General features: G+C 45.0%; 1 protein-coding gene across 1 annotated transcript in view; it reads left to right on the top strand.

Annotated features, from left to right (window-relative positions):
- Nucleotides 1-25706, top strand: part of alk (ALK receptor tyrosine kinase) — a gene marked incomplete at both ends in the record, with an annotated part of 658401 nt that overhangs the window by 240189 nt on the left and 392506 nt on the right. The window contains one exon of the mRNA XM_083632425.1: nucleotides 6541-6651. Coding sequence (XP_083488551.1) covers nucleotides 6541-6651 — 111 coding nt within the window. The remainder of the gene's footprint in view (nucleotides 1-6540; nucleotides 6652-25706) is intronic.

The raw sequence follows: 25706 nt of genomic DNA, 5'->3' as shown, positions 1-25706 counted from the left end.
GTATTTTTTCATATCGCAATATATATCGCAGGGGCAGGGAATATCGCAATGTCAGTTTTTTCCAATATCGTGCAGCCCTACCGCAGAGTCACATTTTCGAGGAGCTGCACCGCTGAGCTGCGCCGATAGGACGCCCAGCTGCGGCGACCCCCTCGGCGCAGTCAGCGCCGGCGATTCCGCTCGAGCATAATTTGCGCTTAAGCGTTTGAAGGGTTCAGTGTGTGGGTGGGGCAGAATGAGATTGTTCAGGAGTATGTGTCTTAATTGTGTGATTGGAGGGGTTGGCAGAATAACCTTTTCTATCGATAACTATTATTTATGACTTTATTACAACTCTGATGGAGGACTAATGGGGGAAACTTGAAGCCACAGGAAACTGACATTTTCATGAAGGCATTCTGATGGTGTGTTACATCATTGTAAGAACATTAAATATCAAGGAAATGTTCATCAAGTACCTACACAGTAATATTAGACAGATTAATAGAATGGAATGAGGCCATTGCAAAGTATTTTGTTATTTACGAGCATGAATCCTGCATGGATTTAACTGCAAGCTGAAGGATTTATGATGTGAACGTGTGACTGACAGTAAGTTATTGACCCTTCATCATCGCTCACGTTGACTGTCTTGATACATTCCTGTCACATTGTCTCACTAGCAAGAGTATCAGAATGCGCTCCTCCATGTAGTCATTCATATAGGTGCATGTGTAGCTGCAGTCCATTCATAAATCAACTGAAGGCTTTATATGTTTAGTCCTATCCTCCCTGCTCCTCCATCAGCCACACTTTCACCAACATTCAATCACTACTAGACGTTTTCTCCGTGTTCTATGTTTCCCCTACGAGTAACTGTATCCATGAGGGATAGTTTGTGTTTGATGTATTGCAGGTTCATTTGCCCAAATAAGTGATTTGGGATAAAACTGCAAATCCATGCCATCATCTCCAGCATAATTTAGAGCTCTCCAGAAACCTCTCCACAAACAGTGTTTATATCCAAAATGGCTGCTCTGCTCTGTTACCTCCCGGGCTAGGGGTACCTCCAAGCAACATGAAATGAGCCCAACTTCCCCAAGTCCCACAACAGGCACAAAGAACAAATGGGTTTGATGCCAAAATGAATAATGGATGTATTTACAAATGATTAAGAATTAACATGGGTTTTAAATAGACAGATGATCTTGAACAAGAGTCTTGAATTCTTAATAACAGATATAAGCAGTGAAGCTGAACGGCTAGAGTTGACGAGGTTTGGCTTCAGGGTAGGCTGATGCCAAAAAAGACTAACTATGAGGTTAAATCTTACCTAACAAAAAGAGAAACAACAGACGACACCTTACCTTCCTAGCTAACAAAACGAGAGAAAAAGGTTCAACAGAAATGGCAGCCTACTCCTACAGCTCCAACAAAACTACAACCTATCAAAGTAACAACAGTGTGGCTGGTTGGGAGGAGATGAGGATGGGAGATGAACCCTGCACCCACCAGCATCTGCTCTCAGCTCTCTTTTAAAGGAACACTCCGCCCATTTTCAACCAGCTTTGTATCATTAGAACATCAGTAGTATATCAGAAAAGTGTAAACGGTTTTGAAGTCTGTCATTTAATTTGACAGTTAATGAGTGTTAAAGTGTGGACCAGTGACATCACTGGTCCACACTAACTCAAATTAATAACTCATTAACTCAAATCAACTCTCAATAACTGTCAAACTATTCATCATTCATCTAGTTTGACAGTTATTGAGAGTTGATTTGAGTTAATGAGTTATTAATTTGAGTTAGTGTGGACCAGTGATGTCACTGGTCTTCCTTTAAGGGCTGGGCCTCCCCAAAACCAGCCAATCACCCGCTGGCTCCTGACGCATCTATCAAGCACTCACACATACAGTACATACCTGGAACCCACTCAGCCACTCACACAGGCAATCAGGAGGGAAAATGCAACCAATTAGTGAAATAAACAAATAGTGATAAATAAGCCTAAATACGACCACAGTCATAACAGCTCTTTCAAACCTTGGTGACTAAACACTCTGTGACTAAAAAGATATTCAACTGTGACGCGTGACATCAGGGGGAAATAACTGATTCAAATCCCACTTTTCCAACATTGTAAGATTTTTTTAAGTTTGAGTTACTCAACTGCTAATTTTGTTGGGTCAGTGATGATCACTATGATGAAAACCACCGTTTTAGTTGTATTTATTTGCACACTTTAAAAACAGAAATGGATACAAAATGCAAACAAGAACGTAATGTGCAGGTAGACAGGAAAGCCTGGATGGGAATATATAATATATATAATATATATAATATAATGGGTCTCAGAAAGGACACAAGAAAACAAACAGACAAAGAAAAGAAAATCAACAGTAAAGAAAAAAGAACAAACAAGGAAAAACAAAAGAGAATCAAAATGAGGGAGTAGAGCGTTTAAATGGCAGTGTGAGGTGTATGTGTCATGTATGTGGCAGTGTGAGGTGTATGTGTCATGTATGTGGCAGTGTGAGGTGTATGTGTCATGTATGTGGCAGTGTGAGGTGTATGTGTCATGTATGTGGCAGTGTGAGGTGTATGTGTCATGTATGTGGCAGTGTGAGGTGTATGTGTCATGTATGTGGCAGTGTGAGGTGTATGTGTCATGTATGTGGCAGTGTGAGGTGTATGTGTCATGTATGTTGCAGTGTGAGGTGTATGTGTCATGTATGTGGCAGTGTGAGGTGTATGTGTCATGTATGTGGCAGTGTGAGGTGTATGTGTCATGTATGTTGCAGTGTGAGGTGTATGTGTCATGTATGTGGCAGTGTGAGATGTATGTGGCAGTGTGAGGTGTATGTGTCATGTATGTGGCAGTGTGAGATGTATGTGGCAGTGTGAGGTGTATGTGTCATGTATGTGGCAGTGTGAGGTGTATGTGTCATGTATGTGGCAGTGTGAGATGTATGTGGCAGTGTGAGGTGTATGTGTCATGTACTGTATGCCATGTACTGTATGTGTCATGTATGTGACAGTGTGAGGTGTATGTGTCATGTATGTGTCATGTATGTGGACTATGTGATTCATCAGAGGGTCTAAGCTATGTTTTAAATGAGTTGAGAGATGATACGTGTTTGGCAATATTGATATATGTGTTCCTAGTATGGCACCTCTGTGTAGCGCATTGGAAATTGGTTATTGGTAGTGTGACAGTATGGAGGTAAAGGTGATCTGTGTCTTGTATTATGTAGGTATGTATGTATGTATGTTGGAAGTACAACCTACATGGTGCAGGGAGAGAGACAGGTGAGTATATACATTTATAGACAAAAGCGCATACCTGGAGTGTGTTGATATGTGATTTTTTTTAGAGCAGCTTTTGGTTCAAATCTGTTTGAGAATGTAGCCAACCTAACTTTTTTTTTTTTTTTTGGTATGATGTGAATTCTGCAAAGACTGGAGATTATGTATTTGCCCATACGATATTTACGTAAAATATATATGGGTAAATTAAGCTGTAATAAAGGGTTAATTGACATGCATGATTTACCAAACTAGATATTTTTCTGATGATACCAATTGACTTCATTATTTTATTACAGACAACAAGATGAATGTGGTTTTTCCAAGACTTTACAGACTGTTAAAAAATCGGCTCTCTGCCGTGAGGTGTGTGGACTCTCAAGATTTTTATAATCTTCAAGGATTTGAAAATCTTTAGGCGTGGGGGAGACATTGGAGCAACAACAACAACAAAAAAGTACTCAAACCTCCTATATGGGTAGTATGCTCTGTTGCTACAGTATGTGCATTGTTTACAGCAGGGGTATATCATAAATTCCTTGACTTTGTGAAAGGCAGTAGAGATGCTACTGCAATATGATAAAAATAGACACATTGAAAGAGAGGCAGGAAAGGTCAATAGCTAGCGGAGTTATGGAAGCGGCTATTAACTCATTGAGTGCCAGCCACTTTTGGAGAACGGATGCTCCCAGTGCCAGAGTTTCAGAGCGTTTTCAGTGATTTCTCGAGGCCCACAGAATATTGTGTGATATTACTATGTAAACACCGAACACACCCAAAGAACGAGGAGACTCTCTTCTATCATCAGCAAAAAAGTTTATTGATATCATTTTCCGTTCTTTAGTTATCAGCCGGAGAAGATAGGTGGATTTCAGCAAAAACAACACGTTTCAATTTAGAAGCTGAGATAATTAGCCTTTTGTGAAATGAAGCATTTCAAGCACATCACTGACTCTGAAGCTAATATTTTCTGATGTAATGACACCTCAAAAATAATTTCCTTCAATAAAACAGTGAAAACAAAGAAATTTTGTTTGGCCAAATAATATTTTTTAGCTGCAACCAGCAGCACTGGCCCCTGCGTGCGCAGACCCTACACCTTCTTGCTGGTCTTGATTTACTGCTGGTGGGCATCAGATATTCTAGCTTGTTTGCCTGTCTCTGTCCATCAAGCCTGCTGTCTGGGTCTGTGTTTACTGTCAATGGTTGTATGCTGCCCTGCGTGCCCCACCCCCCTCCTCCTCCTCCGTGGGAGTGTCTGGTGGCTCTGCTGCGTTTGCTCTTCGTTTGCTCTGCACTGAACCACCCCCCTCCTCCTCCTCCGTGGGAGTGTCTCTGGTGGCTCTGCTGCGTTTGCTCTTCGTTTGCTCTGCACTGAAAAGTGCGCTGCACCCCGCTTTTTCACAGCGTGTCGCCGGCTCCCAGCTGAGAATAATGTAACTTTTCAGAAAGACGCTGGTGTCGGCAACTAAATCATATGGAGGGGCTATCGCAGCGGAGACGGAGGGGCTCAATTGTGGCAGCAGATTGACTGCTGTTCACAGGCACAGCTAACGTTATGCTTCATACATATCGATGCATACCGATGCCGTTTCCGTTTCCATAACGACTTCTTCTCTGTTTTTTACTCAACTTTCTCTAATCTGGAGAGCACTGTCGCCACCTAATGGGTCGGTAAAATAGGTTATACACATTCAGCATCCACCATACTTTCACAGGAGATGGATCTGGCTTTGATCCACGTCCCACCGTCAAAAAACGCAATTGACGACAATCGCCGTCATTGGCACTCTACGTTAGTATTCGAATTGACGACGATTGTCGTCATTGGCACTCAATGAGTTAAGAGCTTGTATAAGAGTACTATTCTACATTATACTATTCCTATTTATGACAATACTTCAGCTAATGACGTTTCAAATTTCACATTTTTCTAAAATCATTATTTTTGAAATGTATTGTTGGAGAGGAACTTTTTTTACATGGAGAGCATTTTCATTATCTTCAAGAGAAACAAAAGAAACAAACAAAATCATCTTGATCATCTCTGTCATGTCATTGGAACTCAATGCAGCAGAATAAATGTGAATGGTGTGTGGTCTTTGTCTGATGCCTAAATGTGCCTAAATGTGCTTTGTTCAGTGTTCAGTGTTATGAAAGGCAGCATTTATGATCAATGTCCCTTTAAGGCTCATTTGAAATGACTATGGAATTTATGCAGGAGACTGCTTCCAAGGGAACAGTGGTATTGGTCTGTGACTGCTAATTATCATCGACTGAGAACGGGGAGAGAGGCTGAGAATACTGCTGCATCTCCTTTCCCCACTTCAATCTCACAATAATTAGTCTGGGAGAGTCCAACAGAATCAGAGACACCTGTCCTCAGCTAATTATGCACTCATAACCAATTCATACAGTATGGCCATTCAGACATTAGCCTGAAGTGCATTGTGTCGCCACTCCAGTTTTTACACATATTACTGTAATCCGCAGTACCCGCACAGTATAGCTGCTTCATTGCACTTTAGGAATGCACAGGTTGACGATGCTTTTTGTCATTTTGAGCAATGAGGTGAAAGAACCCTCCATATTTCAATATTAACAGATCCTAATCTCAGCTGAGATATCAGCTAAACTCTTCCCGGCTTCCCCTAGTTTATTAGGCAGTGAAACAGCTTTACATGGGGACGAGGAGGTTGAAGACTGTGTAAGATCACACAACAATATTTATGGACAAAAATAAAATGGTACAGTAGTGCAGCCATTTTAGATGTCATTTTGAGAAGGAGACATAGTTGGAAGTCAGTTAAAAGCCACATACAAAGAACATTCGCCTATTTCCAACTTCCAATCCATTTAGGTGTTCCACTGCCGGGGCCCTAATTAATGTCTTGCTTCCACCTGTGGTACTTCCTGCCTTTTAGACACGAAATGGGTGAATTGGGTGTGAAGTGAAACAAGCTAATAGAAACAAACAGGAGGCATGTGTGGTCTCCTGTATAAATAACAGAGTGATTTGGATTAGCAGACATGGGGCTCCACAGCATGGACACTTAGATGCCAAATCAATGGCAACCAGTCAGTGGCATTGAACACAGCAAGGAACAATCATTATTCAAATAATGCCTAAACGTATGGCCTAAAAACACTTCAATAATGTCTTCCCCCCCTCCCACCTTATGTCTCTTGCAAGGCCAAAGACAAGGACACCTGTGGTGGTCATCATAGTAAGATGTGGATTTTCTGTTTTGCAGGTGAACCGTTGGCTGTTAGGACCGCTGCTGGCATTCCTAGAGGCTATTGGAACTTCTCCTGGGTAGCTGAGGATGAGCTGAGCTTCCCCAAGGACTTGCTGCCCATGTCAGGTGAGTTGCAAATTGTCAACCCTCCTCAGACAGACGGACAGGCCGGGGCGCCCCTGTCCTGCGGGGATCCCCCGCCCCGACTGGCCATGATGCCTGGTGTCGGCTCTCATCAATGTCTCTGGTCTGTCTTGCCTGCCCCCTACCTGGCTGCTTACCAGCCCTGCCTGCCCCCTACCTGGCTGCTCAGCAGCCCTGCCTGGCCCCTACCTGGCTGCTCACCAGCCCTGCCTGCCCCCTACCTGGCTGCTCACCAGCCCTGCCTGCCCCCTACCTGGCTGCTCACCAGCCCTGCCTGCCCCCTACCTGGCTGCTCACCAGCCCTGCCTGCCCCCTACCTGGCTGCTCACCAGCCCTGCCTGCCCCCTACCTGGCTGCTCACCAGCCCTGCCTGCCCCCTACCTGGCTGCTCACCAGCCCTGCCTGCCCCCTACCTGGCTGCTCAGCAGCCCTGCCTGCCCCTTACCTGGCTACTCACCAGCCCTGCCTGCCCCCTACCTGGCTGCTCAGTAGGGCTGTCAATCTCCCTCTATAATCAAATTCGAATTTCAGTGCTTTATATATTTTAATATTCGAATTATATTCGAATATTTTAATTAATTTTTAATTGAATTAAAAAAAAAAAAAAAAAAAAAAAAATTTGGTCTGAGTGAATTGTTGTCTTCTCTTATGTTATGTTCTGATTCTAAATATAGCTGAATCTTTGGGTTTGACCAAGTAAAACTTTTTCTAAGCATTTTACCAAATGTAGATGGAAAAGTGAATGGTGGATGAATATTCAAAATAATATTAGGCTTATCACAAATAGTCCAGCAATGATGTTTATTTAAGAAAACATGTTCCTTGTACAATGTACATACATTCATTGCATTAGAAAATAGGTCAGATAACCAGAGCTTAGTTAATATTCATCAGTGATGTATTGGTGCTGTCTGAAATGCTAAAATAAAATAATTGATAATAAAAAAAAGACACAGCCTTTGTTTGAGCTCCTTATCAATAAACAAATAAGTAAACTTTACCAAAACAACAATGAGCCATGAACAAAAAAAATCAGTCACGTATTGCACTTAAGAGCTACAGGTTTACATTCAGTATAGCAGCTTCAACAGTCAACTTCAGTTAACAATGAATGAACATACATTTTAAGAGCTACAGGTAGGTTTACATCAGTATAGCAGCTTCAACAGTCAACTTCAGTTAACACTCTTTTCTTCAAGTATGTTGTCAGAACTTGTCACTGTTCTAGTGTTCTAAAAAAAAAAAAAATTAAATAAATAAATATTCGTTTTTAAAAAATAATAATAATCGAATTTCGTTCATAATTATTAAATTCGAATAATATTCGAATATCAAAATTCGTTTCAACAGCCCTACTGCTCAGCAGCCCTGCCTGCCCCCTACCTGGCTGCTCAGCAGCCCTGCCTGCCCCCTACCTGGCTACTCACCAGCCCTGCCTGCCCCCTACCTGGCTGCTCAGCAGCCCTGCCTGCCCCCTACCTGGCTGCTCAGCAGCCCTGGCACCTTCACAAAGCTGGAGGTCCTGCTGGTAGATGCTTAATATGACACTCACGTTTGATAATATATGGATTTTATTATTTTTAGCTGGCTTTAAGTAGACTCTAAAGGCACCTACACATGATCCGCGGTAAAACAGCTCTGCGCCCGCTGTGCCGTTGTTTTCCTAGGGGGGAGAGCAGTGCTTCTCAACTAGGTGGCAGCACTACCCTTGGCGACGTGCACAGCTCGATTTTGACACACTGCTCTGTGCTCAAAATTCAAAATATCTAAAGGCTGACCTCCTTATCGCGGACCTTTCATGAGCGCAAACCAATCAGAGGAGAAGAAGATGGCTGCTGTGCCTGTATGTGACATAGTGCCAGAGGCAGAGAAAAGTGCACATCTCTTATCATGTGAAGACGCTTTAAGGCCCCTTTATCTTACACCTGGTGCTGGGCGTTCACAAACACAAACACAAATGTTTAAAATTGTTACCTTACAACCGGCGCACTTGCCAATTGAAGGCTGTGTGCCTGTCGGTGTGTTGTCTTAAAAGGAGGTGTAGTGGAGCACATTGCTGATGCATTGCTATTCTCAGGCTTTTGGAAAGCGCTTGCCTTTAGACCAACATACCAACAAATACCTGGTCTAAAGACTGATGCAGTAGGCTATATCCCTGCTATCTTCTAAAGGATGCAAAAGGCTTGGGTCTGCCATTACGCACATGTGAGGCAGAAGCACACACTTTGATCCACGTTCCCTGCTGAGTCAGTTTGCCATCCTGGATATCTTCAAACACATATTGAAGATCCTTCCCTAATACCCCCACTTTTACCATGGCAGCAGCACTGTGGTACCCCTGCTTTTACCATGGCAGCAGCACTGTGGTACCCCTGCTTTTACCATGGCAGCAGCACTGTGGTACCCCTGCTTTTACCACGGCAGCAGCACTGTGGTACCCCCACTTTTACCACGGCAGCAGCACTGTGGTACCCCTGCTTTTACCACGGCAGCAGCACTGTGGTACCCCTGCAGTAAAGTGTTACCACGGCAGCAGCACTGTGGTACCCCTGCAGTAAAGTGTTACCACGGCAGCAGCACTGTGGTACCCCTATGAACCGAGTAACAGCTGTACAGTACAGTTGTTAGTACAGTCATGATTGCTTAAATATCAGACAACTAAATATGAAATATGTACAATATAGAAGTATGTATGAAGATAACTTTATAAAAAGCAAAATATCTATAATACAGTATGAAATAGTAAGATCAATATGAAAATTGCCAGTAGATACAGGAAAACTGAAAAACAAATATGTGAAGCAATACAATATAATGTATTGGTAATAGAATACAGTTAGAATATGCCAGGTACAGCACATGACAGTATGGTGGTAGGTATTAGGTTAACACATGTACTGAATGTAATACTGTTTTTGTCACCTGGTTTGTTTTCTGGTGATCATCAACCTCTGATTAAACTGTCATTAATGTTGTGTTTCAAAACATCTTTGAACAAGGACACTGTAGAAGTTACTGAACCTTAGACACATGTATGTAATGGTAAAAAAAAAGTTACAGTATGACAGTCAAAAAGACAACCGGAGGGCCTTGAAAAAGACTAGATTTATTTCAGTTGAACTATGATCGATGGATGTCCACATTGTGTGTTATGGAAAAACTAATTCTTCTGAAAAAGACATTCAAAACTATGAGACAGTTTGGCCTATGTCAAGTTATGAAAGTTCATTAAATTTGTTCTTTTTGAATCTTATTCCAAATCACCCAGGCGTTATGAACCAATCTTTCAAGTGCTTGCTTTATTTCAAGATGTAAAATCATCAAGTCCACTGAAGCTGCAAGGCAATGCAAGGACAGACATTGCATATTTAATAAACCTCAAAAGCCCAACACATGAACTGCGAGAGAGTGAGAAAGAGAAAATCTCTTCTCAAATTCATATCGCACTCAACTGTACAATCCAGCAGTTTCTCCCATAAATGATACTATCATGAACTCAGTGATTCAACATTACGACGTGCAGGATTTATTGTACTATAATATGAATCTGGACTTGTAAAATCCTAGCCTGGGAACCTGATGAATGTGTGAGCTCCTGTTTTATTTGCTCTGGCAGATAAAATGAGCTTGAAGGAATCCCAAATATAATATTGTAACGCTGGGATGTAGACTTGGGGAGGGGTGTGGGTGACGTTACTGTGTTCGGGGGTTCTGTTTGGAGGGAGTGTGTGTCGGGTATTTGGCCGGCTAGGAACGGGGATGGAAATAGGGGGAAGAGTTAGAGTGTGGCACAGGATGTTGTGGTCTGACTGACAGCTAGAGCCACCTGACACTAACGTTAGCTGCTGAGCTGAAGTGACACAGTATAAGCGGGTCTGATGACAGCTACCGAAATTCCTAGAAACTAAATATAATGCCAAAACTTTCAAAACTATTCCGTAACGCTGCCCCTTTAAGAGGATCCCTCGATTCCCCTTATACTACGCCTTTCCGGCAGACTCCATGCATTGCAGTGCATTACTGCCTCTCACAGGTCGCCCATATTGTTGCGCTTCAACCAGAGAGCTGAACCACACCATATCTGCGGGAATTACACGCCACAGTGCTTTTGGTGACTTTCAACCATTGATTTCAACACATTACATTGTGGAAGCGTTACAGTCAGGACGGCTACCAGTTGGATCAGTACATGGTGCTAGCTAGCTGTGTTAGCTACGTTAGCTAGCTGTTGTTGGCTACGTTCGTTATGTGCACAGCATGTCGGTTACATGCATGTCAAACGCCACTGAATGGGAGGCAAAGCTGCGGCCATTTCTTCTGTATCGCCCACAAACACTATAATGAAGGCGAGAGGCGAAGTTGTTCACCTTTTTGCACAACAGAGCGCCAGAACAAACTATTAGCCTTCTTCACTCCTGAAGTTCTTCCACGCAAATGATGACATGCGACTATACCAGATACACAACGGTTTCACAACCACGGTTATACAGGTAGGAAACCCGACTGGAAAAACATAGTTATAGCCCTGCTGCTGTATGTCACAACAACGTTTATACAGGTAGTGTTACTGTAGGAAACATGCCAGGAAAAATATAATTATTAGAGCCCTGCTGTATCTACACAATAAAGTTGAAGTTGGCCTGAAATTAGCCTGACATTTTGCATGGCGGGGGTAATGACCTGGGGAAGCTAATGGAGCCACCTGGAAAGTCCTGCAAAACACCTCACGCCCACACACACACCCCATGATGGATTGGCCTGAAATGTTGCCTGTCAGGGAGGTTGTGATCTGGAGAAGGTCATAGGCCCTTCATCAAGTGGAGAACACCTCACACCCACCCCAGGTCAGATTGGGCTGCAAGTCTGCATGGCTGGGGTTCTGATCTGGGGAAGGTCATGAGCACGTCATCAAGTCCAGGAAAACACCTCGTGCCCTCTCCCCAGGTGGGATTGGGCTGAAAATGTGCATGGTGGTGGGTTCTGATCCAGGGAAGGTCATTGCCAGGTCATCAAGTCCTGTAACCACCTGGAAGGTCATGGAAGGTCCTGGAAGCCACCTTACGCCCACACCTCAGGTTGGATTGGACTAAATATTTGCATGGCGGTGGGTTACGATGCGGGGACAATCATGGCAGGTTGTATAATCCTGTATTTAGCCCGGGCAATGCTGGGTACATTGCTAGGGTACATTGCTAGTATGTGTATATATATATATATATATATAGTATATATATATATAAAAGCTTGAACAGGCAGAGAAAAACAAATCTTTAAAAATGTTTAGATAGAAAAACGTAGAGTAACCCTTCCGATAATGACCAAGACGAGACCAAGATGTCAGAAAAGTGGTCTGGAGACTGGAGTCGAGTACTACAGCGATGGGTGCAAGCATCTCTGTGCATCCACGTCACCTCAGCTTCTCAAAGCTCATTCCCATCACTCCGAGGTGACAGCTCTGGCGCAGCCTTTTTCCCCTCGGGATCCTCTCCAAGGGGGAAGGTCATCCTGTAAGTGATCATTGAGAGTCCCGCTGGCAGCAGACTGTCGCCCAACTGTTTATGAAACACGTTCTTGACTGTAAGTCCCCGGGAGCTCACCTCACCTCGGCTGCCTGGGACTGTGACAGCCAGCAGTGGAGGGAACCCTAATTGGTGTCAGTTGGACAACGGGGCTACCCCACCAACCAGACCATTTGATTTAGAATGAATGGATCCATCACGCACACAGATGGCCACCTTCTCTACCATCTCATACAATGACAGGCCTGACCTCTCGTCCCTGCCGTGTTAGCAAAACAGAAGAGGGAAACGCAGAAGTTTGTTCTGTGTTGGGAGGTTGGAGCACTGAGCTGGAACAGAAGAGGAAAAACAGAGAAGTTTGTTCTGTGTTGGGAGTAGGGGTGCACCGATCACGTTTTTTGCCACCGATCACTGATTGCCGATCACGATATATAAACTCCTCAAAAAAAGTTTGGAAATGTTATTTCGGTCGATTATTTCTCCCCTTTAAAGGTCCCAATTCGTGCAGCTGTAACCTCTTAAAAACGTGTGTCTCTGGTCCATAAAACATGATTCTGGATTAATCTGTCGAAAATATAGCAACCCCGTTTGTTGTGACGGAGTTCTCACTTCCTCATCTCGTTGCTTCCCAAGAATGGCCTGTTTCTATAATATATTCAGAACTAACAGTTCCCATTGGCCGCTGAGGGAGAGCCCGCCCCAGGCTCCCAGCGGCCAATCAGATTAGCGTCTGTGGACCAGCACGCTAGGTTGCGAGTTATCGTTAACTTAACGGTACTACGCTAAAGAGGACATCTCAAAATGCCTAGACTTACCGAATGCACCTCTGCAGTTGCTGGATCACGTACAGTTGGCGTCGCTCCAGCTAGAAGTGTTAATTTTGTGGCTATAGACTAAATGGTGCAGGTAGCTTGTGTGAGAGAGACCCGCGCAGTATGCAGGAGGAAGCTAGTGACGTCCCAATTCCCCTCTGGGCAAACAAAGCGTTTGGGGGTGTGGCTTGGAGGAGACTGCAGGGGGACGCTGGATAGGGACAAATCCAACTGTGGCAGTTCTGAGCGTGTGACCACTCATTACAGGGAGGGCTGACAGCAGTATATATGCATTTACAAGTAAAAACAGCTTTTGCACGGAATGGGACCTTTAATAATACCAATTGGCATTGTATTTTATATCGTTGGAAAGCCTGATTAGTTATTAATTAACACGTTCACTGCCGTCGACGAGTTAACTCGTCAAACAGAAACCAACCGTTGACTGCCGTCAACGAGTTAACTCGTCAAAAAAAAAAATAATAATAATTTGACGGTGGGACGTGGATCAAAGCCTCTTACATCTCCTATAAAAATATGGGAGCTATTGAATGTGTATAACCTATTTTACCAACCCATTAAGTGGCGACAGTGCTCTCCAGATTAGAGAAAGTCGAGTAAAAACAGCAGGAAAAAGCGTGAGGAAACCATTCTCATGAGAATGGTTTGGCGAAAACGCTTTCGCGCTGGGAGCTGGCGCACAACGGTGGGGGATTCCAAAAATAGACTCTGGGTGCAACACACTTTGAAACACGGAGCATAAAGCCCAGAATCGCGCGCAGCTTCATCCCAGCTCACAACCGAAACCCCAGAAACGAGCGAGCCCGATCCAGACTCGCCCGACGAGCGACCGCCAGGCAGCACAGACAGGCAGCAGAGACTCGCCTGTGACACACGCTGCAGAGCCACCAGAGACACACCCACGGAGGGAGGAGTTTGCAGGGTGCTGTGGGGGTGCTGTTATATTGGAGGAAATTACTGTTCAGAACTATTGTTTAGATGTCTGATGTCTCACTGATGCCAAAAATAAATGGTTAAAGTGACTGTTCTGCCTGTTCTATCGAATTTCACAAAAATGCATTTATCTCAGCTTTCCTTCTCAGATGCTGAAACCATGCTGTATTCAACTGCTAATGCCTACATAACAGAACATGATAAAAACTAACTCTTTTAGACAGAGAAAGCACACATTCTATTAGTTCTTTTGAGATATTTTGTGTTCACAAAGTCCTAGCAGAAAATAATCCTCAGCTCTTGAAAGATGAGCCAGAATCCTCAAAAAAAAACCATTGGCAGAAGCTACCTACTGTATTGGATAAACTGTTGGCAGTGAATGTGTTAAAAAAAAGTAATATAAAAAAATATCTGCAATCAGCTGAAATATCGGCAATCAGCCGATCGCATATTTGAGGTCAAAATCGGCCGATACAGATTGCTTGCCGATCGATCGGTGCACCCCTAGTTGGGAGGTTGGAGCACTGAGCTGGAACAGAATAGAGAAACAGAGAAGTTGGTTCTGTGTTGGGAGGTTGGAGCACTGAGCTGGAACAGAAGAGAAAAAACAGAGAAGTTGGTTCTGTGTTGGGAGGTTGGAGCAGGAAGGATCACATCTGGGCAGTAAAAGCCAGATGGAACAATGGCTCCAACTGAATGAATAGAAGCGTCTGATGAGACACATTAAAGCCTAATGACCACAAACATGCAATTGACCAAAACACAATTAAATGTTTGACAGCAATGCAACAAATTGAATACATTTAGCTTGAAAGTGCAAATAGACGCTTTTCACAGCAGCCATTTTGAATATCAAAGCAGGGTAAACACAGGTGTAACCAATAACATTGGAACTGGAACACTGGAACACCCATCATTAAGGTTATTGGTTACACCTGTGTTTACCCTGCTTTGATGCCTCAACATGGCTGCTGTGAACAGGATCTATTGCAGTCATATAGTAACCTGACGCTGCCAAATGATTTGTTTTCATGTAACCATCTGGGAACGAGTCACTCGGGAAACCGTTTCAAAAGGCGGGCACTTAAAAAAACAAAGTGGCAGGTGATTGGATGAAGCATCTGTCTATCACGGGCTCACCCTCACTGGTGTCGGCTAAATCCCCATGGGTAGATGGTTAACATTAAAACTAGGGCTGTCAGCATTAACGCGTTAATCGCGCGTTAATGCGGGCCGAGCATAACGCGTTATTTTTTTTTAATCGCGTTAAACGCATGCCGCTATTTTGTCCCTTCGTCGCACCCGTACTTGTAGCCAAGCCGTTCGGTTTCCTGTCTCCGGCTTGTGCAGGCAGGCATGGAAGAGAACGACAGCAATACGCTTTTAAATGGCTCGTTTTACTTTAAAAAAAACTCCCCAAATGGCACAGTGGACAAGTCAAGAGCCGTAGTTTGCACCTTGTGTAAAACGTAATTAAAATATCACCGAAATACATCGAGTTTGAGGCGAGCGATCACCTAAAAGTAGCTAGGGGCCAGCTAGCAGCCAGCTAGCTAGCGCGAGACTCATCACTCATTCTTCCTTCAGAGTCTCGGATGCGCGGGTCCTCTACCCACTGGGAGGTCGGCTCCAATGGCTTCACGCGATATACACGTTATCAATACACAGTTTCCAATACCGAGCCATTATTCACATGGAAGTGCCAAAGTTTTTAGCTCAGACACAGCCTTCTTCGGCTGTGTCATTTTGGGTTTCGACTGCTCCACAGCGCCGCCGCCGGAAGTATCGGTTCTAGATATATTTTGTAGACATTGTTACCTCCTGTCTACATTCCAAATCTAAAATTCAAGATCACAAAGTACATTTATTTGCATTCATTTGATTCCCAATCACGACACACTGGTAAGAATGATTAATATCTAATAAAAAATGCTTTGAAATGCAAAATAATGGCATTTTAAACATGCGATACAAAGATGCGATTAATCGCGATTAACTATAGTTAATCACACGATTAATCGCGATTAATAAAATTAATCGTTTGACAGCCCTAATTAAAACTATGATTAGGTTTGAAATAGATAGAATACTTGGATTACGGTTCATTAGGGGTTGAGGAATGAATGTAGTTAAAGGGATACACCACTTTTTTGGAAGTTTAGCTCATTTGCCACATTCCCCCCACATAACCAAGATACACCATGCCTTACCGGCACTGTCCGCTCAATTTACAGTTAGCTACAGTCATGAAGTTAGTAGGGGTGGGGGAAAAAATCGATTCACCTAAGTATCGCGATTTTTAATGTCACGATTTTTTGAATCGATCTTTTATTCCAGAATCGATAATCGCCACACAAAAAAAAAAAATCATTTTTTTTTTTTTGGTGCTTGCAGTCAGGCCACTCACTGAACAGCAGGCCAGGCGCCGCCTACTGGTTTACTAGTGGTTTTATTACTTTATTAGTTAGACTGAAGTAATAATTACACTTCGGGGTTAAAGTGGGTGCATCTCATTGTAAAATTGGACTTCAAACGGCCCAAATCTGGCTTCAAACGGCCCAAATTGGGCTTCAAACGGGCCAAATTTCACGCGCATCGGCCCATATCGGCCTGGCCTGCTTGGTATCTAATGCCCGGCCTGAATTATGACCCCAGTCTGCCCCTGTTTTTAACACATTCACTGCCAGCCGTTTTTTTTTTACTGTAGGTAGCTTCTGCCAGAGGGTTTTTTTGAGGATTCTGGCTCATCTTTCAAGACCCGAGGATTCTTTTCTGCTAAGATTTTGTGAACACAAAATATCTCAAAAGAACTAATAGAATGTGTGCTTTCTCTGTCTAAAAGAGTTAGTTTGTAGAGTTAGTAGTTATGTAGGCATTAGCACTTGAATACAGCATGGTTTCAGCGTCTGAAAATTTAAGCTGAGATAAATAGCTTTTTGTGAAATTCGATAGAACAGTCACTTTAACCATTCATTTTTGGCATCAGTAAGACGTCAGACATCTAAACAATAGTTTTGAACAGTAATTTCCTCCATAACAGCAGGAAACCCCCCTCTACTTCAAACTCCTCCCTCCGTGTGTGTTCTTCTTGGCTGCAGCGGGCGTGTCACAAGCTCGTTTCTGCTGCTGCTCCTGCTGCTGCTCCTGTCTGCTGGCGGCCGCTGGGCGAGGATGGGCTCGCTCGTTTCTTGGGGTTTCGGTTGAGAAACCCCAAGAAACGGGGTTTCTTTTGCGATTCTGGTCTTATTTATGCTGCGTGTTTCAAAGTGTGTTGCACCCATAATCTATTATGCAAATTTGCAATCCCCCACCGCCAGCAATCAGCGCGAAAGCGAAAGCGTTTTCGCCAATCCATTTTACAGTATGAGAATGGTTTCATCGCGCGTTCCCCTGCAGCTTTGGCTCGGCTTTTTCTAGCCTGGAGTCTCTAGTGCTCAGCACTGTCGCCACTTAGTGGGTCGGTGGAATGGGTTGTACACGTTCGGCGGCTCCAATATTTATATAAGAGATGTAAAAGGGTTAGATCAACGTCCCACCGTCAAATTTTTTTTTTTTTTTTTTTTTGACGTATCAACTCGTCATTGGCAGTCAACCGTTGGATTTTTTTTGACGTATCAACTCGTCAATGGCAGTGAACGTGTTAACTATATCGCCCAGCCCTACTCATGATATATAATATACAGTCTCTAGTGTATGATTAAACTTTTCCCATGTTCTAATCTAGTGTAAAAAGCAAACAAACTGAAAAAATAAAAGAAAAAAATAAACAAAAATCGCAATAAATCGCAATATCGAATCGCAATAATCGTAGAATCGCAATACTTAAGAATCGCAATATAAATCGAATCGGCACCCAAGAATCGTGATAGTATCGAATCGGGAGATAAGTGAATCGCCACAGCCCTAGAAGTTAGTAATTATCGCCATAGAATGGAGGCTAATGGTACAGCTGTTAAAAATCTGCCAAAACACACATCTCACGGCACCAAAATAGATGTTGTGCTTCGGGTACTCACCACACGATGAAATATTAATCCAAAATGCACATAATCTGTCTTTTTAGAAGGAAAAGAGGTCGGCGGCCATGTTTGGAAAGTAGTACCGGATACCTCTTTTCCTTCCAAAAAGACCAATTATGTGCATTTTGGATTCATATTTCATCATGTGGTGAGTACCCGAAGCACAACATGTATTTTGGTGCCGTGAGATGTGTGTCTTGGCAGATTTTTAACAGCTGTACCATTAGCCTCCATTCTATGGTGATAATTACTAACTTCATGACTGTAGCTAACTGTAAATTGAGCGGACAGTGCCGGTAAGGCATGGTGTATCTTGGTTATGTGTGGGGGATGTGGCAAATGAGCTAAACTTCCAAAAAAGTGGTGTGTCCCTTTAACTCATTCATGGCCAGTTTAGGACTGCCAATATTTAGCACAGGCCAAAGATTTTCATAATTGTTGGTCATCTTTCAAGACCCACAGTAAATTATCTATTAGCACCAAAGTGATTTGCAATACCTCAAAATGAAGATGTACGTCTCTGGGTTCCAGGGAAAAAAAAGTGAGCTTTTAGCATGTTCTGTACTCTACTTATAGCCATTTATGTACACCCTGTTTTCACCAAAAAGGTCTCTCGGAGAAGAGAAACAGCAGAAAAGGCAATTTTTGTAAAAGACACAATCTCAGGCAGAACTCGCTCTCAATTCTTTTATTTTGAACTGTATTGACATCAGACATGTAAATATTATTCATTATGACACAAATGACAAAAAAAAAAAAAAATATATATATATATATATATATATATATATACATGAAGTGCTTTTTTTACATTCAACAATACAGTTTACTCAGTGTGAGTGAGTGTGCAGACAGACAGACACACAGACAGACAGACACACAGACAGACACACAGACACAGACACAGACACACACACACACACACACACACACACACACACACAGTGAGAGTTCTGTCCACAGCTGCTGCTGGATCGCACCTCCTTCCCCCGCAAATTAGCATAGGAGGGGAACACCAAACTGGTCTGAGATCAGCGTCTAGCCTCCTCTGCCTCGCATCGTTTTCCTCCTCTCGTTCGGGCTGGGACGAATGCTGCGACACAGGAACGGGTCGGGCTTGGCTTTGGGACCAGGCGCTGGAACCGGATCGATCATGTTCGTCACGGGTTTGACTACTGCGAACAACTCAATCCAGGTTCGCCCTGCAGCAAGGCGAGCAGTGCAGCGCGCCGAGGGGCGTTTCAATGGCGTTTCTCCTCTCTACAAGGAAGCGTGTTTCTCTGTTTTTCCTCCTGCTCATTTCAAAACAACAGCTGCGGTATGTGTTTGATCGCGTGTTGTCGGCTTGACTTTGAGGCTAGGGACCTGATAACATGTCACAGGCTGGGGAAGTGTTTGAACTACGCGCTGCACTAATAAAAACAAAAACACGTCAAACACGTCATTGGCCCTCTGGGCTATTCCTGATAACACGTCAAAGACGTCTTTGGCCATGAATGAGTTAATGAAGTTCCTCACATGTGTAACGTGTCGTTCTACCAGACCGTCTGGCCTTAGTCTCTTAGAACAGACGAGTTGGCTTCCGCAATTTTCAAATGCTTCCGCCATACCGTCTGTACTTCGTGGGGGAGAATCATGCACCAACCAGAATGGGAAGTAGAAAGGCGGGTTTTCCGCTCATTAGTCCAATCAGAATCGCAGAAAGGCGGGTCTTCCGCTCATTAGTCCAATCAGAATCCAATATGCCGCATTTTTCGTGGACACACATGTCGTGATTGGTCGGATTCCGTCGAACTTCTTTCCTGTCTGAAGGTTTTTTTCCCAACTTCCTTGTGCATGTTCTGGGGGTGTAACGTACAGACTGTGTATAGCTGCATTCGCCGGATGTAGATGAGACAGTCTGTTTTAAGAGACTAGTCTGGCCTCAACGCTGGGAGGACTTTCTGCAGAAACTGCAAAGTGGACCAGCCAATCAGCGACCCACCTCATAGTTGACATCATAACCGGCCAATCAGGAACATATTGGCAAAACGGTAATGGCCGCCTCCTTGTCTGTCCGCCTCGAGGAGTAATGTCAGCGTTCGTCTAGTTTAAACAGCCATAAAGTGCAGTTATTGCAGAAATAGCCTCAATAACAACAATTAAATAAACAGGAGTACAGGAGTATGCAACAGCGGAGTTTCTGGGCAGAAAATATGTGTTTGCTGTTCTCCCGAGTGGATTTGGGTTTGACTGGACCCAACGCTGATTGGCTGAAGAAGTTGTCTGTCAAGGCAAGTACACCCGCCCAACTTCTGCCCACTGCAAAGACTGGGTTAAGGCTTCAGGCCAGACGGGAGCGAATAACGAAATGAAATGTGAGGTCACGTGACCGGCTGGTTTACCAGGCTAATGTGAGGTCACGTGACCGGCTGGTTTACCAGGCTAATGTGAGGTCACGTGACTGGCTGGTTTACCAGGCTAATGTGAGGTCACGTGACCGGCTGGTTTACCAGGCTAATGGGAGGTCACGTGACCGGCTGGTTTACCAGGCTAATGTGAGGTCATGTGACCGGCTGGTTTACCAGGCTAATGTGAGGTCACGTGACCGGCTGGTTTACCAGGCTAATGTGAGGTCATGTGACCAGATGGTTTACCAGGCTAATGGGAGGTCACGTGACCGGCTGGTTTACCAGGCTAATGGGAGGTCACGTGACCGGCTGGTTTACCAGGCTAATGTGAGGTCACGTGACCGGCTGGTTTACCAGGCTAATGGGAGGTCACGTGACCGGCTGGTTTACCAGGCTAATGTGAGGTCACGTGACCGGCTGGTTTACCAGGCTAATGTGAGGTCACGTGACCGGCTGGTTTACCAGGCTAATGTGAGGTCACGTGACCGGCTGGTTTACCAGGCTAATGGGAGGTCACGTGACCGGCTGGTTTACCAGGCTAATGTGAGGTCACGTGACCGGCTGGTTTACCAGGCTAATGGGAGGTCACGTGACCGGCTGGTTTACCAGGCTAATGTGAGGTCACGTGACCGGCTGGTTTACCAGGCTAATGTGAGGTCACGTGACCGGCTGGTTTACCAGGCTAATGTGAGGTCACGTGACCGGCTGGTTTACCAGGCTAATGTGAGGTCACGTGACCGGCTGGTTTACCAGGCTAATGGGAGGTCACGTGACCGGCTGGTTTACCAGGCTAATGTGAGGTCATGTGACCGGCTGGTTTACCAGGCTAATGTGAGGTCACGTGACCGGCTGGTTTACCAGGCTAATGTGAGGTCATGTGACCGGCTGGTTTACCAGGCTAATGTGAGGTCACGTGACCGGCTGGTTTACCAGGCTAATGTGAGGTCATGTGACCGGCTGGTTTACCAGGCTAATGGGAGGTCACGTGACCGGCTGGTTTACCAGGCTAATGTGAGGTCATGTGACCGGCTGGTTTACCAGGCTAATGTGAGGTCATGTGACCGGCTGGTTTACCAGGCTAATGGGAGGTCACGTGACCGGCTGGTTTACCAGGCTAATGGGAGGTCACGTGACCGGCTGGTTTACCAGGCTAATGGGAGGTCACGTGACCGGCTGGTTTACCAGGCTAATGTGAGGTCACGTGACCGGCTGGTTTACCAGGCTAATGTGAGGTCACGTGACCGGCTGGTTTACCAGGCTAATGGGAGGTCACGTGACCGGCTGGTTTACTAGGCTAGGTGAGGATATCCCATAATACCTTGCGACCCTTCCAATGGACAAAGAAGAACGAAGCTATCCCCCCAAACTTCCTCCAATGGCTGCGCCCACAAAACCTCCCGCAAGAGAAAAAAGTTTGTAACTTTTTTGACTGTGACTGTAAACATGCTTATTCATGTTGTAAAGATGGCCATTTTAACATGGGGTGCAAATCCCCTGTCCCCAGCCTCAAGTGGCCATTTGAGGAACTGCAACTTTGAGTATCACTTCCGCGGCTTCCGCTGCCCGAGCTTCCCTTCTGGTGCTATGCAGTGTTGCTAATACATTTCCAGCCAGGACCACAGACACACACTGCTCAGTGTCAGAGTGGTGACGTGCAGACACACCTGCTCTGTGTCAGAGTGGTGACGTGCAGACACACCTGCTCTGTGTCAGAGTGGTGACGTGCAGACACACACTGCTCAGTGTCAGAGTGGTGACGTGCAGACACACCTGCTCTGTGTCAGAGTGGTGACGTGCAGACACACCTGCTCTGTGTCAGAGTGGTGACGTGCAGACACACCTGCTCTGTGTCAGAGTGGTGACGTGCAGACACACACTGCTCAGTGTCAGAGTGGGGACGTGCAGACACACACTGCTCAGTGTCAGAGTGGGGACGTGCAGACACACACTGCTCAGTGTCAGAGTGGTGACGTGCAGACACACACTGCTCAGTGTCAGAGTGGGGACGTGCAGACACACACTGCTCAGTGTCAGAGTGGTGACGTGCAGACACACACTGCTCAGTGTCAGAGTGGTGACATGCAGACACACACTGCTCAGTGTCAGAGTGGAGACGTGCAGACACGCCTGCTCGGTGTCAGAGTGGGGACGTACAGACACACCTGCTCAGTGTCAGAGTGGGGACGTACAGACACACCTGCTCAGTGTCAGAGTGGGGACATGCAGACACACCTGCTCGGTGTCAGAGTGGGGACGTGCAGACACACACTGCTCGGTGTCAGAGTGGGGACGTGCAGACACACACTGCTCAGTGTCAGAGTGGTGACGTGCAGACACACACTGCTCAGTGTCAGAGTGGGGACGTGCAGACACACACTGCTCAGTGTCAGAGTGGTGACGTGCAGACACACACTGCTCAGTGTCAGAGTGGGGACGTGCAGACACACACTGCTCAGTGTCAGAGTGGGGACGTACAGACACACCTGCTCGGTGTCAGAGTGGGGACGTGCAGACACACACTGCTCGGTGTCAGAGTGGTGACGTGCAGACACACACTGCTCAGTGTCAGAGTGGGGACGTACAGACACACCTGCTCAGTGTCAGAGTGGGGACGTGCAGACACACACTGCTCGGTGTCAGAGTGGGGACGTGCAGACACACACTGCTCGGTGTCAGAGTGGGGATGTACAGACACACACTGCTCAGTGTCAGAGTGGGGACGTACAGACACACACTGCTCAGTGTCAGAGTGGGGACATGCAGACAAAGTGGGGAGTTGTGTTTAAATATAGGCTGGGTTAGAGCAGGGCAGAAAGGGGGAAAAGAATGAGTGGTCACTAGTGACCATGGCTGTAGGCTTCAGTGATAGATCTCAGTTGTCTCCACAGCATCTGTTAGGCGCTGGCATTTATTACTGACCACATGAGCCCATGCAGATCGACTGGACGCTTGCCTCCAGCTGCCCCATACCTCCCTCCCTCCTGCTAGCTGTTGGAGCTAGAGGACAAGACACACCCCTTATTTCATTTCAGCACTGCCAAGCTGACTTCTCTGCTGCTGTCTGTCAGATGTCTATGATGGCAAAGCACACTGACCTGTCTCTCTCTGTCCTTTGGAAGAGCAGCAGGCCGGTTCTTGTCATCCTCTGTCTAACAAAGCCTGTCCCATGTGCCATCTTTCTCACTCCAGCCCTGTTCTCCTGATCCTGATTGATTGTGCTGGTTCAGCTGTAACACAGCACTCAAATGGATGCAGCCACTTGAGGAGGTGCTGTGCTCTACAATAGAACATCTGCCTCACTCTGCTGGTGGTGCTGTTCTCAATAGAACATCTGCCTCACTCTGCTGGTAGTGCTGTTCTCAATAGAACATCTGCCTCACTCTGCTGGTAGTGCTGTTCCTGTGCAAAGAGACACAGCAGTGGAATAACACACATTTGCAAAGGTGGGGGGTATTAAAAGGCAGAGCAGTAGTGCAGGTGCTTAAATATAATATTATTAATGAATAAATATTAAATATGGCATCCTTCTGGATTCACATCATTCAGTCATTCAGCCTCCTCCAGTGTGTAATGTGTTTGTTCACTCAGCACTTGATCCCTCTCTCCTATTCTGTACCAACTGACACGTCTATTTACAGTAGCTCATTAGTCCAAATTGAAAGCATTTGTGTTATTTACATGTGACTGTGAGCGGTTGTAACAAAATAAACAAGTGTATTATTCACATTTTCATGTACAGTACTTGAAGGAGTACAGTTTCCATAAGGCATTAGGCCTTGTCTAGCGGCAAGAGCCTAAAAATAACATTGGATGGACAGATTCAATTAATACCATGGCATCCAAATGTAGCAACAGTGTAAATCATTTTGCATAATCATCTTTCACACTTATTTATGTCAAACAAGATGTCATTAAAGCATCATCATCATTCATCAGTATATAAATGGGAGATAGGGCTCTGTCTGTCTGTTTTTCTGTCCCACTGATGACATAATCAGTGATGTCATAAATTCACTCTCACGCACAAGGCTATTCACCTTATTCACCACGCCCACTTTTTCTCTCTTCCGCGTTCGACGCAACGTATTTGTTCTTCCGGTTCAGCGCTAGTTGGTGGCCATTTTCTAAATAAAATGTCAGTATGAATGAAGTTTGGCAACATTCAGAATTAAGCTACACTGCAGCCAACTTCAGTTACATGTTCATAACGTTACTGCTGCGGGGAGCCGATGGCTGTACCCGGTCGGCATTTAACGTTAGTTACAAAAGCACGTCGACAGTGTTTTCTCACTGCCAGTAGCCTAACTACAGTAGGGTTTGACAGATAGCTAGTCCGACCGGTGTCAGCACAGTCAGCCCTCCCGGTCCTCGCTGCTTGTTAAAGATTTCCAATAGGCGTTATTCTGATAAACTGGTCACATATGTTACGTTCTCACCCGACAAATATTAAAACTTTAAAAAAGTTTGGGTTTTTTTTTAGCTTGAAAACAGCTTTTTGGCAAGTCTAAATGACTGCGGTAGGCGTACTCTACGTCCGTGTTTAAAACCGGAAAGACGATTACGAAATGACGTCATGCAGAAGCGTCCTTGTATGGGCAAAGAATAAGGTGAATAGTTCAGTGATGTTGTCACTGATGATGTCATCAATGATGTCATCAGTGATGATGTCGTCAGTGATGTCATACATAGGCATTGTGACATCATTGTGACATCACTGATGATGTCATCAGTGACACACACACACACACGAGCGACTGAGGGAGAGGGAGAGAGAGGGGGGACAGACTGAGGGAGAGAGAGAGGGAGACAGTGTGCGTGCACCAGTAGGGTAGGTGAGGCTACGCAGCAGCTGAGCCGCGGGTGAGGCCGTGCAGCGGCCGGGCTGCGTATGCGAGCTGCAGGGCGGGTGAGCCCGCACAGCGGGCGAGCGTAGGAATCAAACATGCGTAGCGCGCAAGATGCCTAGTTAAATCAAATGTCCCACTCAAGAGTGAATGGGAGGTTACATAATAGATTTATGGCCGCTTCTCAAGTTCAAGTATCTTTATTGTCATTGTTAAATTTCTCCAGTATTATATTGGGAGACATTGGTAAAATAAATTAAATAATGTTTTGTATCAGAGACGTGCAGACATGCACAAGGCAACCAGCAAATAAACTAGGGGGAAGGGAAAGCTCTACAATGAAAGACAGTCCTATGCTTGATTTTTCCTGCTGTCCATGGTGCTGAAATCTCTCTTACAGACTCATCATGCTGTCCATGGTGCTGAAATCTCTCTTACAGACTCAGTCAACTTGTCTGGCTGACATAGCAATTATTTACCATGCTCTGAATTATGGGAT

Source organism: Poromitra crassiceps, assembly GCF_964638095.1.
Source record: "Poromitra crassiceps genome assembly, chromosome: 3".
Classification (NCBI taxonomy): Eukaryota; Metazoa; Chordata; class Actinopteri; order Beryciformes; family Melamphaidae; genus Poromitra; species Poromitra crassiceps.
This window is presented reverse-complemented; position numbering and strand designations above follow the sequence as displayed.